Raw genomic sequence first — 14,573 nt, 5'->3', positions numbered from 1 at the left:
GTGTTAATTAATTTTTTATTATTAGCACCTAGAAACCCCGGTCATAGACAAGGACCTCATTGTACTTGGTACTGTACAAACACAGAGCAAAACAAGATGGTCTCTGCTCCAAAGAGCTTACAATCTAAGTATAAAACAAGAGACAGCTGGTGGATACAGATGGATCTATACAGGAACAAGGAAACATTGAGACAATATTGGTCAGCATGATAGGCTACGCTGTCGGCACACAGCACTTGGCCAGTTCCATCCTTTTCCCTATACAGCCAGTTGCCATTTTGTCTCCATGGATGTCTCACACAGCAGCAGGGGAAAAGAGAAACACTTAATAGGATAACATGATTGCAAAGCTACAAAAAGTGGCAAGGAGTCTTGGGATTGGGTGTACTACCTGGAATGACTTCACTGAAATTGAACAGAATTCATGTTGAAGGTTGTCAACTAACATCTAAAGGAGGTTTTTGATCACTCTGTATGCTACACAGTTTTGCTGTTTTTACTCTACATGCAACTGCAGTGAAGCTATGACTAAATTGGCTTCCTGTATTTGTTCTCTTGTTTGCAGTTGATTTGAAAAAAGACCTAGATGAATATATCAAAAAAAATCTTCCAAGAAACACAAAGCTGGTAAGAAATGAAAAGCGAGAGGGGCTGATTCGAGGAAGAATGATTGGAGCATCTCATGCTACAGGTATACCCTGTCTTTTCTTTCCTTTAATATGTTCTCCATACACCTAAGCAGCAGCTGTGTTGTAGCCACAATCCGTTCAGCCAAGGAGTATCTGACATAGTCCATATGGTGATCATCAGTAGGGCTTTTTGTTAGGTAAAGGGGATGATGATGAGTGATGTGATGCACTTGCTTTCCTTTAGTGGACTGAACTTACAGCTTATGCAGCAATCTCTTGATGGCTAAGGGGCAGAGAATCAATCAGATTTCCTATAAGTCAGTCCTTGGCATCACTTATTATTCACTGTTTCGTGTTTTTTACGTGTGTTTGAGCTCATGTTAGTTCAGATAAAAATCACTGAGCCATCTTGGTACTCTTTCCTACAACATTTATCAGTGTTTATTTTGTATTTAGTTACTCCAGCTTTATTCTGTGGCAGTTGATACATTAAGAACTTTTGCATTAAAGTGCATTTACAGGTTTAACTGTTTAAGTAAAGCTGTCACCATGTAAGATATGGCAGCTTGCTAGAAATGAAGTGCCTTCAAAAGAGTCATACTCAGTACATAATGAATGAAAGGGAAGCTTTGAGAAGAGTAAGTGGCCACCGGACATGATCATTCTTTCACTTTGCTGAGTTTGGAGACCTGGGCAGGATTAGGGATCAGTTTTCCTATAAAACAAAAGTAGATCAGGACTCTGGCTTTACCTGACTGCTCAAGTAGCTGGTCATAAGAAGTGGTGTTGACAGACTGTATTTCACACAAGTTCTGTATGATTAGTTTTCTTACAAGTAGCAGGGATTTCATTTATGGGAAAATAAAGAATTTTTTTGCTAATGAAGAAAATAAATTGAAGCTTTCAGCTTGAGTTGTGGGAAGGAAGTCCGCTACCTGAATACCTTTTAAGCACCCTTCATATGTGTTAGCTCCCCCTACAAGAAACAAGAGGCACAAAGATCAGTCGGTACTTAGCAGTGTTGGCCAGAGCCTGCCCTCACTTGCATGTAAATCTAGAATAAATCAATTAATTTCAGCAGATTTACACTGTGTAAGTGAAGGAAGAATTTTGCCTGTGCATGTGTTTTAGAAAAACAACCCCCCCCCACCAGCCTTTTTATATAACCTAAATTTTGGGTCCCAATTGGCCCAGGTGTCCCTTTTAAATCTTACCAAAATTAAACCAGTGAGGCAATTTACTTTTGCAGTAAATGCATCTCAGTTCATTTAGATTAATTTGCTCTAATTGGGAAGAGCAACAGTGGTTCACGAACCTTGGTAAAACAGTGCAGGATTTTCTCTCTCCCACCCAAGAGCCCAGCTCATTATATATTGGATAACATACATGCAGAATACTTCGCCTCAAGTGACAGCTGTTGAACTGTGAGGTATTTTGCTTTCTCATTAAGGCACTTTAGAAAGACTCCTGAATAAGCTACTAATTCACATGCATGACTGAGCTACTTCTCACCTGTAGTATTTCAGTTGTCATTACAGTAGTTAATTGGGATAGAATATATCTGTGCTTTATGTAGCCAGGGTACATTTTATGTTAATGTACATCATGGATAAATTCTTTGGCATGTGAGAGACTGTGTGCTACAAGATAATTTCTAAATTAGTCTGTTACTTGTTAGCATTGTAATAACATGATCCAGAAAGAAAACCACTATTGAAGTTCCTAGGTTATTGGCTTGAACATTGCTTGTTACCTCTATCTGTATCTAGTTCATATACCACTCTTCACCATGATATGTATCAAGTCCTCTCCCATCTCTCCTCAATTATCCCAATATCACATCACTTTTCTCTTCTAAAATAAAATTTCAGAATAATTTTTACACTGACTAAGCCTGGAGACTTCTCCTTTATTCCCAGTGGTCCAGATTTTAGCATCTCTAATTGTGGTGAATAGTCCCACACAAACTAATGGCCCTTACAAGGAGTAGGGTGCTATTTAATGTGAGTAAGACTAACAGAATCTGTCCCTAATAATATTGGCCCTGACTTTGCTCTTACATCATGAATTACTGGGTACAGGGCTGATGAGAGAGGACAAAGAGGGGACAATTGTGCTTGGACCCTGAGCTCAAGGTGGTCTCCAAAATGTCTGTAACATAAGTGTAAGTAAAATCAAATAGGAGGGGGTGGGGACCTTAGCAAACATGATGCACTGGGATCCCAAATTTCTCTTGACAGGCCTGAGTTTCTGTGGCTGTATTATGCAGGAGATAGGGCTAGATCATTATAATGGTCTCTTGTGGCCTTAAACGCCATGGATCTGTGATACACCAGTATAAAACTGGTGGTCAGACTCTGAGTTTAAGTGGTCTCTGTGTGTATTTGTTTCATACATATATATATGTATATAAAGTTTGTGTGTATATATGGCAACACAGCACTGAATCTGGTTAAAATGCTTACCAAAATATGAAACTCTGCCAAAGGAAATATTATGAATAACTGCACATTTGAGCGAGAAATTACTTTAAATGTGAATAGTCAAGATTGATGATGTGAAACTTAGTTTGTCTGTGAACTACCTGAATGAATGATGTTTTCTTCATGTGAGGTTCCTTGTATGCTTATCAGACCACGAGTGTCTTCCAACTACCTCCCCCTGCATTACACCTTTGGTCTCCACGGATCTTCTGTTGCATGAGTAAGACTGCATAACACTCATTGTGGAGCTTTTTTGATAGTCTTTTTTTGGTACTTAATTGGCTTGTGATATCAGCTCTTCAGAGTCTTCCACCCCTATGGCTACTAATGTCTAGCTCTCAGACAAGGGGATGCTTCCTTTGTTTGGCTTTTTGAGGATCGGTGTGGAGGTTTATAGTGATAGGAGAGAATCCTCTGGGCCTTGCCAGGGTGGTGGAGAATCTGTTTGAGCTGCGAAAAAATACCTGCAGTAATGGCCTAATCCAGGTCTCGTGGAACTCAGCGGAAGGACTTCTTTGGACTTTAATGGGAGCTAGAACAGAATAAATGCAGTAATTAAAAATTGTTGGAGTGACGGCGGAACAAGAGTTGTTTCATTCTCACAGCAGGGGAGCTTCCCATTATTGTTAATGAACTGTGCTGCTCTCGCAGTCTGTGCAGTGTATGTAGAATCATATGCATTACTTTGTAATCAGTATTATTGTCGATAGTTAAGTTCTGTACTCTGCTCCTTCAGGCTAGACAGTAAGATTTCTCTGCAGGAAACCCTTTAGCAGCAGCGGACTCAGAGATGATTGCTACCATCAAGGTTTTATTTGGAAATTGTATTCCGCCCCCCCTTCCCCAGTTATATTTGATATACTTAGTACTGATACCTGTAAAAGTGCTGCTGTCTTTACAATGCAATATATCCTAGTGGATTTCTTTAGATAATAATCCCAATCCAGAGGAGATGACATCTCCCTCTGTTGTGTATGCTTTCAGTCCTCTGATAGAAATAATCTGTGTATATATATTTAGTGTTTTCACAGACCTGCATATTTTTTATGCTTTTTGTTCTTCTCAGGAAAAGTGCTGGTGTTCCTGGACAGCCACTGTGAAGTGAATGAGATGTGGTTACAGCCTTTGCTGGTGCCAATCAGAGAAGACAGCAAAACGGTGGTGTGCCCCGTGATTGACATAATCAGTGCTGACACGCTCATCTACAGCTCTTCCCCCGTTGTGCGTGGAGGGTTTAACTGGGGTCTGCACTTTAAATGGGATCTTGTTCCTTTGTCAGAATTAGAAGGACCTGAGGGAGCCACTGCGCCAATCAAGTAAGATTTCGCCTGCCTCTTGGGAAGCAAGTTGACAATTATAAGTAACGTGCGGTAAATAGAGACCAGCTCATAAATGAGATGTGTAGCTTTAAAAGCAGAGACTTGCATTGCCAAGGGTCGGTCTGTCTCCATTTTTATTGAGTTAGTTTAAGAGAAAATTAAACTTTAACAACAGGAAAAGGCTAGCCTCGCCAAATTTGCCTGCTTTTAAAGGGCAAGAAAAACACCTTTTTAGAGATTTATATAGCACCATGTTTGCCATGGTGCTCTACAGACAGATAAGACATGGTCTGTACCCTGAAGAGTTTACAGGCTATTCTGTATGTATGTAAATATGTATTATCCAGTACCTTATTAGTAGAGCTATGTATTGCTATATGTTTGCCTTAATGATGCTTATTTTGATTATCAGCTGTGCCATAGTGATATGCTGTGTATCCATCTGGCATGAGCTCTGGAACGTTTGTGGCCAAATGTTAACGAAAGGCTAGCTTTGGAAAATTCTTCTCTTTCGTAACAAGAAGGCAAATGTCATGGTCAATGATAGAACTGTTGTACCAGTTTTTCTCAAAAGCTTTCATGTCAAGAGTCTCTTCTTTCCGTTCAGATAGTCTTTTAAATTTTTTTCTTTTAGATTTTAGCATTTATCTTGGTATAAAGCTTTCTACTTGAATGTGCACGGATGCAAAAGCTGCCTCAAACCGTTAGCCACGCCATCAAGCTTTGTGGCGAATACTTTGAAATCATCCATCCTTTCTATGGTCAACCCTTGGAGTCCGGCCTGAAGTGCTTCCCAGGGTCATTCTTCAAGGCAAAAGATGAGCACTGGGACTTGGCAGCACCTTCTTTGATATTTCTACTATACAATAGGTGTCTGGTGGCCTATCAGAAATAAACAGTATCAGTCCAATTCCTACTGGACATGTCCATGTTATAAAATTGCCACCACCTTTGGAAACATTGTCTTAGCAGAGAGGGCAGATATTGGTTAGGCACTGCAGTAGAAATGGCTTGTGCAGGGGAATCCCTCCAAGAGCAAGGCTGAAGCTGGCAGAGCAATGTGGAGAAGCTGATATGTTGCATATGTTCTCTAGTTTAGAGGTCTTCAGTCTGTCGGGCTGTTAATCCAGCACCATTCATTGATACTAGGTTGATTTCATAAAAAGGGAGCTTTAATCAAAACAATTCAACTAATTTCTGGCAGAATGTTAGTGCTTTATTACATTTTATCGCTGGGATGGGCTCTGAAACTTGGCTGTGTGTTTTTGTCCTCCTCTGCCCTTGGAATGTGAATTAACAATGCTTCGAGATGACATAAGCTGTTCCAACACTGGTTTGAAGACCGTGCATCAGGTTTTCCACATCGGGTTTTCCCACCAAAAGGCTTGACCTAAGGAAGCCAAGAAACTTCTCATGGTATTTCTTAATAAACTGGCTCAGCAAGAATCTATTTGGGAAAAGATCACTGCAGGTATTTCTGAAGTTAGAAGACACATGGGAGAAAAGTGGAGGAGATCCATCAAAGAAAATTTTAAATTAGGAATCTTGGTTAGAGATAATCCACCATGTGCCTGAAGATGCAGTCCTCTGTGTAGGCAAAGCAGCCTGTCTTCCAAGGATTCTGGGATTGAGCCCAAAGACAATGTTGGTACTTAAATGGAGTCCCATCATCTACAGTGACTAAATTTCCTGAGTTTGAGAGTGACTTCCCCATTTAGAGAAGCTCTCACATTGCTTAAACAATATTCTAAAAGTTTGTTTTTTAAAATCTCTGAATATCACTTTCCACCTAATGGAAAGTCTTTTGTTTTGTCATCTATTTAGAAACCTTCATAATCCAAATGTGCTGGATTCTTCTCTACCCAGATGTTAGAGGGACAAATCCTACAGCAGAAGACCATGTCAGAACAAACAAGGGAATCCAGACTTAGGGCTGCTTACCCTGGATTCTTTTATTGCATTTTTACTGACTAGGATTGTGGAATGCCTGTCTTTAGCCACTGCCACATGGCATGTTTGCATGGACTGCTCTTTCCTCCCCCCGTCTCTGCGCCTTACACTTTGCCAGGGCAACAGCAGACAGGGACTTCCTGCTTATAAAAAGAGGTATTGGTCATACAGGAACAATTTAGGATGTAGGTTGTAGAATAGTAACTAACGTTCAGATGTTTACAAAATATATTGGTTTCAGAGTAGCAGCTGTGTTAGTCTGTATTCGCAAAAAGAAATTGTCAGTCTCTAAGGTGCCACAAGTACTCCTTTTCTTTTTACAAAATATATTGACACAGTAAAAATGCTACATAAGAGGCAGTGCATAGAAGGGACAAAGAGCTGGAAAACCTCCGGCAAGAACAAATACTCAACTGTAGAAGAGTTATAACAATTGGGGGATAACCTGATGATTTTATTAATGATGAAACATCAGTACTCCTGATTTTAAATTCAGTTTGTGAGACAAGATAAATAATTTAATTACACCTCATTAGGTTTACTGGACTGCATACTTTAAGCTTGATCCTTGTTTCACATAGAAAGGGAATTATTACTTACTTCAGGTGATACCAGAAAGTACAGTGCACACTGGAATATATTTTTTCCCCAGTCAGGTCAGGACCAGCCTATATTAGCCCTTTGTTCATGAGAGGGAAATATATAATCATTTTGATTTGTACGCACATCACTGTACATTTGTACATATAATGAACAAGTACATCCATACATTTTAGATCCAGAGCAACGTAATCAGTTAACCAGAAAATGTAGGTACTGTGTCAGAGCTAAAGAGACAAAAATATAACCTGACTGGATACTAGGCAGGGTGGCAGTGCACTTATGCTGGTGATGTCATTGCAAAAGAGTAATTTGGTTTCTATGCAGCCAGCTATTTGCATTTGAATGAAGACTGAGGGCTTGTTTTCATAGCCCTGCATTTTGGACTATGGGTGCATGGATGGCCGTGTGCACTAGCATGCTGTGCTGTCACTTCCCCATGTGGGTGCTGTGGGCACAAACTAAAAGGTACCTCGCTCACATTAGCAAAGTGTTGTTTAAAGGTACACATCAGATAAATGTATGTTGCACAGTTATACGTGATGGAACAGCGAGAGATCATAGATCATATTTATACACTTTCCTTGAAAAATAAATAAATTATAGGATCTTTTGAGACCTGGTCTGATTACTTCAATCCTGCAGTCATAGTCAATGGGGTCCAACCATCTGGATCCAGTAGTAGGACTGGGGACTTGATGATTAGGCTAGAATAACTTTTGTTTTAATAATAATAAAAAAAAAAAAAGTGTGTAGACAATGGGAACTCATTTTTAACTTTTTCTCTTCTAGGTCACCTACTATGGCAGGAGGTTTGTTTGCTATGGATAGAGAATACTTCAATGAACTTGGACAGTATGATAGTGGCATGGACATCTGGGGAGGAGAAAATCTGGAAATATCATTTCGGGTAATTGGTTTGTATTACAGTAGGTGCTCTACTTGTTCCCTTACCTAAGCAGAGATTCATTAGCATTGGAATTTCTGTTTGCCTATTGAAGGTATATGGGGCCTTCATTTTCCTTTCAAAGGATGCTTTCAACTTACAAAATAACACTCCGAAATTTCTGATCCACTACTGTAAGAACTAATTTGATTGTAACTGGAAGTTTAAAGGGGGGAAAAATGTTCTCCCTTTTGACTTTTATTCTATAGTGTTTGGCAGCACTTGTCTTTAGTCACTTTTACGGTTTCCCCTTTTGTTTGTCTGGGTCTTTCACACAGCATAGGGAGAGAGAGAGACTTGAAATAAGAGAATCTGGTTTGTAAAATGACACATTTGGCAGGAGGAGACACCGGCAGCGTGAAACTACTTTTTACTCAGTTCGTGAAATTGACTCAACTTCAAGCTGCCAGTTGCCCTTTTAATATAAACAGGTTTATTTACGTAACATTTCTGTAGGCTTATAGGCTCTTTACAAACCTGCTAAAATCCTTCTCAGAGGAGCTTGAATCCCAGTTTAGACAGGTACTGTACAAATTAGGGATCATGCAGAAGATTAGTCTGAGCTGTTGAAGAAAGATGGGCAGAAATTTACTATCGGCAGGTTCCACTGTAATTGGTTCATTAGGCTTGTGTTACATTTTATCTCCTTTTTGTTTGCAGGGTAGAGATTTAAAAATAATTAAACTGCTTTGAACTTTTTTCAAACAAGTAGTAGGCACCTTTGAGTGTATAAGGAATGTTGATTCAGTCACTAGGTATGGGCAAATGTGAGGCAGGGACTCATTAAGGAAACCAGCACTGGCAAATGTTTCTTAGCCCCTGCTGCACAAAATGTACAAAATAAAAATACTTTAAGCAAATCTGTTTGCAAATTGAGTCATGATAGGGACAAAGAATGTAGGTCACATTTACAGGATGTTGGGCTGAATGCTGGAAATCAGTGACTTTGAAAACAAATTTGGGGTTATGGTGGAAAGCCAACTGAACTGGGGCTCGTATGGTGATGCTGTGGCTACAGGCGTAACTCAGTCCTTGGATGTATAAGAAGGAGCATATTGAGTAGAAGGAGAGAGATGGTTACCTCTGTACAGCATTGATGAGATTGTTACTGAAATATTGTGCCGAAGTACGGCATGCCTGCTTTTAAAAGGATGTTGAAATATTGGAAAGGATTCAGAATAGAGTTGTTAGAAGAATTCAGGGCCTGGAAAATCTGCTTTCCAGTGAGAGACTTAGGAAGCTCAATCTATTTATCTTATCCAAGAGGAGGTGAAGAGGTGACTTGATGAGTCTATAAGTACCTACTTGGGGAGAAGATTTCTGAGAGTCAAGGGCTCTTTAGTCTAGCAGACAAACACACAACAAAATCCAGTGGTTGGAAGCTGAAGTTAGGAAAAACTCAGAATGGAAGCAAGGTGCAAACTAAAGATTGGATATCTTTCTAAAACAGGTGTCCTAGCTCAACCAGAAGCTATGGGCTTAATGCAGGAATTATTGGTTGACATGTTCTAGCCTGTGTTATGTAGGTCAGACTAGATCATCAATATGGTCTTTTCTGGCCTTAAAATCCCTGAATTTTAGTTACCAGAAAGAAGATAAAGTAGGGCAAACATTTTAACTCATACATGCAAAAGAGATTACAAGTCACACACATGTATATGTATCTGCATACAGCATGTCAAGGTTCCTCCCCCACTCTGAACTCTAGGGTACAGATGTGGGGACCTGCATGAAAAACCTCCTAAGCTTATCTTTACCAGCTTAGGTCAAAACTTCCCCAAGGTACAAAATATTACACCCGTTGTCCTTGGACTGGCCGCTACCACCACCAAACTAATACTGGTTACTGGGGAAGAGCTGTTTGGACGCGTCCTTCCCCCCAAAATACTTCCCAAAACCTTGCACCCCACTTCCTGGACAAGGTTTGGTAAAAAGCCTCACCAATTTGCCTCGGTGACTACAGACCCAGACCCTTGGATCTTAAGAACAATGAACAATCCTCCCAACACTTGCACCCCCCCCTTTCCTGGGAAATGTTGGATAAAAAGCCTCACCAATTTGCATAGGTGACCACAGACCCAAACCCTTGGATCTGAGAACAATGAAAAAGCATTCAGTTTTTTACAAGAAGACTTTTAATAAAAAATAGAAGTAAATAGAAATAAAGAAATCCCCCCTGTAAAATCAGGATGGTAGATATCTTACAGGGTAATTAGATTCAAAAACATAGAGAACCCTTCTAGGCAAAACCTTAAGTTACAAAAAAGATACACAGACAGAAATAGTTATTCTATTCAGCACAATTCTTTTCTCAGCCATTTAAAGAAATCATAATCTAACACATACCTAGCTAGATTACTTACTAAAAGTTCTAAGACTCCATTCCTGGTCTATCCCCGGCCAAGACGACTACAGACAGACCCAGACCCTTTGTTTCTCTCCCTCCTCCCAGCTTTTGAAAGTGTCTTGTCTCCTCATTGGTCATTTTGGTCAGGTGCCAGCGAGGTTACCTTTAGCTTCTTAACCCTTTACAGGTGAGAGGAGCTTTCCCCTGGCCAGGAGGGATTTCAAAGGGGTTTACCCTTCCCTTTATATTTATGACACAGCACATGTGGGAAACCTGTCTTAAACAACCACTTACAGGACTTAACAGTGTTTGCTTAATGGAGGTTGTTATATTAAGGTGGAGAAAAAATGTACTTGTTAAGTTTGGGGATACTCTGAAATGGACAGGAGATTGATTAATCAAGATGATGACCTGTTACACAGGTTATTGTGTTGCACATGTACTGTAGCAGGAACAGTAGGGATGCTGAAGTTAAGGTTAAATGATTAACCTTATACTAGTAGTAATAAATAAATAGTCCATTCTAATCCCTGGTCAACACTTCAAAGTTATACCAGTACGACTGACAGAGGTAAATATATGTCATAAATATAAAGGGAAGGGTAAACCCCTTTAAAATCCCTCCTGGCCAGAGGAAAAATCCTCTCACCTGTAAAGGGTTAAGAAGCTAGGATAACCTCGTTGGCACCTGACCAAAATGACCAATGAGGAGACAAGATACTTTCAAAAGCTGGGGGGAGGGAAAAACAAAGAGTCTGTCTGTTTGTGTGATGCTTTTGCCGGGGACAGAACAGGAATGGAGTCTTAGAATTTAGTAAGTAATCTAGCTAGATATGCATTAGATTATGATTTCTTTAAATGGCTGAGAAATTAAGCTGTGCTGAATGGAATGGATATTCCTGTTTTTGTGTCTTTTTGTAACTTAAGGTTTTGCCTAGAGGGATTCTCTATGTTTTGAATCTGATTACCCTGTAGGGTATTTACCATCCTGATTTTACAGAGGTGATTCTTTTTTACTTCTTACTTCTATTCAAATCCTTCTTTTCAGAAACTGAAAGCTTTTTCATTGTTCTTAAGATCCAAGGGTTTGGGTCTGTGGTTACCTATGCAAATTGGTGAGGATTTTTACCAAACCTTCCCCAGGAAGTGGTGTGCAAGGGTTGGGAGGATTTTGGGGGGAAAGACATTTCCAAACAATGCTTTCCTAATAAATAAACCCAGATAAACGTTTGGTGGTGGCAGTGGAAGTCCAAGGGCAAAGGGTTAAATAGTTTGTACCTTGGGGAAGTTTTAACCTAAGCTGGTAAAAGTAAGCTTAGGAGGTTTTCATGCAGGTCCCCACATCTGTACCCGAGAGTTCAGAGTGGGGAAGGAACCTTGACAGGTGTGATTTTTTTTTTTAAACCAATTTATAGTTTTACTGTTACAAGTCCTAGTGTGGACACACTGGTATAAAGGTGCCCTGCCTGTATGGGAATACCTATACTGTAATAAAGCACTTTTATACCAGTATCACTGTGTCCACTCTAGCCGGGTTGGACCTGTGTACTTAAGCCTTGTCTGCAGTACTGGGTTAACCTGCATGGTCACCTATAACTTTCTAAACTTTCACTGTTGTCCTGAAATGTTCTATGTTTGGTCTTTTGTCTGAAAACTAAATATTGAAAGCTTGAAAAACATTGTGGCTCTTTCCAGTGGGGAGGAGAGTGGGAGAAAATACGTGCTATTTTTGTTTTTAAAAACCGCTTGCCACATTTTGTTTTGAACAATCCTAACAAGTGACAGGGAGGGTGATCTAGGCAAATTGATATGGACATTGCCTTTTTCAGAGAGTAAAGCCTTGCCTTTTTCCACCCATAGGAAATTGGTTTTGATTTAATGGTGAGATGAGCCTTTAAAAACTGAATACTGAGCACACACAATTCTACCCTAACTATCCTCTTAATAAATAGCATTGAACCTTTTCTGTACTCTACAGTGAGGTGTCTTCTGCTTTCTTGCGGACAGATCTGGATGTGTGGGGGTAGACTTCTAATCATCCCTTGCTCCAGGGTAGGACACATATTCCGTAAAAGGCGCCCCTATGGCTCACCAGGGGGGAAGGATACCATGGCACATAACTCTCTGCGCCTGGCACACGTTTGGATGGATGAATATAAGGTAAGACAAAAATTACTGAGTTTGAAATGGGAGTGTTCATTGAATTGTTCCAGTTTGTGATAACACATCCATTCCTTTGTCTAACAAGATACTATCTGTGCATGGTTCTCGCTCATGTGACATACTTAGTGTGAGATACTCAGAAATTCCCAAGCGCTATGTGTCTTTTTGGCCTGTGAGGTCAGCATTAGGGACCAGAGGCACCAGCCAATCCCACTTCCTGTCCAAAAAGGACTTCACCTACTGATTGTATGAGTACCCTACCTCCATTCTGTGCCGTTTTTCTTGTATCAGCTATGTAGTTCTCCAGCTTTTTCTATCCTTGTTCTCTGAAAGCTGCCAGGGTCTTTTGTTACAACGGATTTAGGGGTGGAAAGCAGGTCTGAAGATATTTCCATGCTTATACGTATAATGAAAGTGCAAGATAATGGTATTGACTGAAGCTGTGGTGGGATGAATGATATAGAAGAGAGACATAGAAAGATTAGTATAGATGGTCTGTTTTCCTCTGTTTTGTTCAGCAGAGAGTACAACAGCAGCATTTAGTAAATAATTAAAAATTCTATATGATAGATAGGGAAATAGTAAAAATTGCATTTTAATTTTTACATTCCTGAGGAGTTGCAAATTATGTATTTATGCAATATGAGATACAAATATGCAATACAAAAAAGCAAGATATCAGTTACACTTTTAAGGATACGATGATGACTACACTGAATATCCCACTTCATTAATACTTTTATTGAAAAAATGAACAGATACAATAATACACAAAATTATATATTTGATACAGAAAAGTCTTATCTAATTCATTCCTATGACAATGTACAGTTGCCCTGGATCCATTTCACTATATACATGATATGCCTTGTGCTAGATTGTATTAGCCTTGCTCTTATAGCTTCTTTGTACCTGCTACAGAAATTTCAGTGATATTAACTTTACAATCATCTTCAGAATCAACAAGTATCTCAGTAATGATGGATGTAAGCACTAGAATGTCATTATTGCCAGCAAGTTCCAGACATCAGTTAAAGTGCAGGTTTACCCAGCGAAGTGTCAGGGTTCCATGCTTATTGTATCCTAAAGAATGCATATGAAATTAGCCTAGTATACAGACAGTGTCTTTTCTGTTTTACTTGCAAACTCCGTCTAGGATGTGAGAATCAACATGGGAATTTCCCTTTTCATACATCACCAGTAATAATGATTCTGCAGGCCATATTATGGCTAATGATATTGTGTAATCTCATTAGCTCTCATTGCACCGCTGTTGGAGTTGCACAGGTGTGACTGAGGGCATAATTTAGAATCTTTATTACTAGGGATGAAGTAGGATAAGGACAGAATCCAGCTTAACTCCAAGAGCCTAGATTAAAGGCCTGGTCTTGTAAATGCATGTGGATGTGAATATCACCAATCACAGGCGTAGTCCTGTTGAAGTTAGCGAGACTAACCACATGAATAACATCATTCATATGCAAGAACAAGCCCTAAACTTGCATGTCTGGCAGTTAGAAAATAAATACTTTTTTCACTTGTAAACAAAACAAATTTGTTATGGAAATCATAGAGGCACAGTAAACATTGTCTCTAAAATGACTTTATGGAATTTTGAAGCACTTGGAGGAGAGGAAGGTGGTCAGGAACAGTCAACATGGAATCACCAAGGGCAAGTCATGCTTGGCCAATTTGATTGCCTTCTATGATGAGATAACTGGCTCTGAGGCTATGGGGAAAGCGGTGGACATGATATTCCTTGACTTTAGCAAAACTTTTGATACGGTCTCCCATAGTATTCTTGCCAGCAAGTTAAAAAAGTATGAATTGGATTAATGGACTATAAGGTGGATAGAAAGCTGAGTAGATTGTCAGGCTCAACGGGTACTGATCAATGTCTCGATGTCTAATTGCAAGCTGGTATCAAGGGGAGTGCCCCAGGAGTCTGTCCTGGGGCCAGTTTTGTTCAACATCTTCATTAATTATCTGGATGATGGGATGGATTGCACCCTCAGCAAGTTCGTGGATGACACTAAGCTGGGGGGACAGGTAGATACGCTGGAGGGTAGAGATATGGTCCAAAGTGACCTAGACAAATTGGAGGATTGGGCTAAAATAAATCTGGTGAGGTTCAAC

General features: G+C 39.8%; 1 protein-coding gene across 10 annotated transcripts in view; it reads left to right on the top strand.

The window, feature by feature from the left end:
* The window catches only part of GALNT11 (polypeptide N-acetylgalactosaminyltransferase 11), a 105,663-nt gene that overhangs the window by 44,935 nt on the left and 46,155 nt on the right, over positions 1 to 14,573 (top strand). For 8 of the 10 annotated variants that reach the window (XR_012157629.1, XR_012157630.1, XM_073334613.1 and 5 more), the window contains 4 exons: positions 566 to 691; positions 4,179 to 4,428; positions 7,774 to 7,891; positions 12,282 to 12,434. Coding sequence is in view for 8 of the 10 variants with exons in the window: in XM_073334613.1 (XP_073190714.1) it covers positions 566 to 691; positions 4,179 to 4,428; positions 7,774 to 7,891; positions 12,282 to 12,434 (647 nt within the window). In the remaining 2 variants the exon portion in view is untranslated. Of the gene's footprint in view, positions 1 to 565; positions 692 to 4,178; positions 4,429 to 6,255; positions 6,455 to 7,773; positions 7,892 to 12,252; positions 12,435 to 14,573 lie in introns of those variants that run through there. The other 2 variants (XM_073334614.1, XM_073334615.1) reach the window with 2 other exon arrangements.

The sequence above is a fragment of the Lepidochelys kempii genome, chromosome 2, assembly GCF_965140265.1.
Source record: "Lepidochelys kempii isolate rLepKem1 chromosome 2, rLepKem1.hap2, whole genome shotgun sequence".
Taxonomy (NCBI): Eukaryota; Metazoa; Chordata; order Testudines; family Cheloniidae; genus Lepidochelys; species Lepidochelys kempii.
This window is presented reverse-complemented; position numbering and strand designations above follow the sequence as displayed.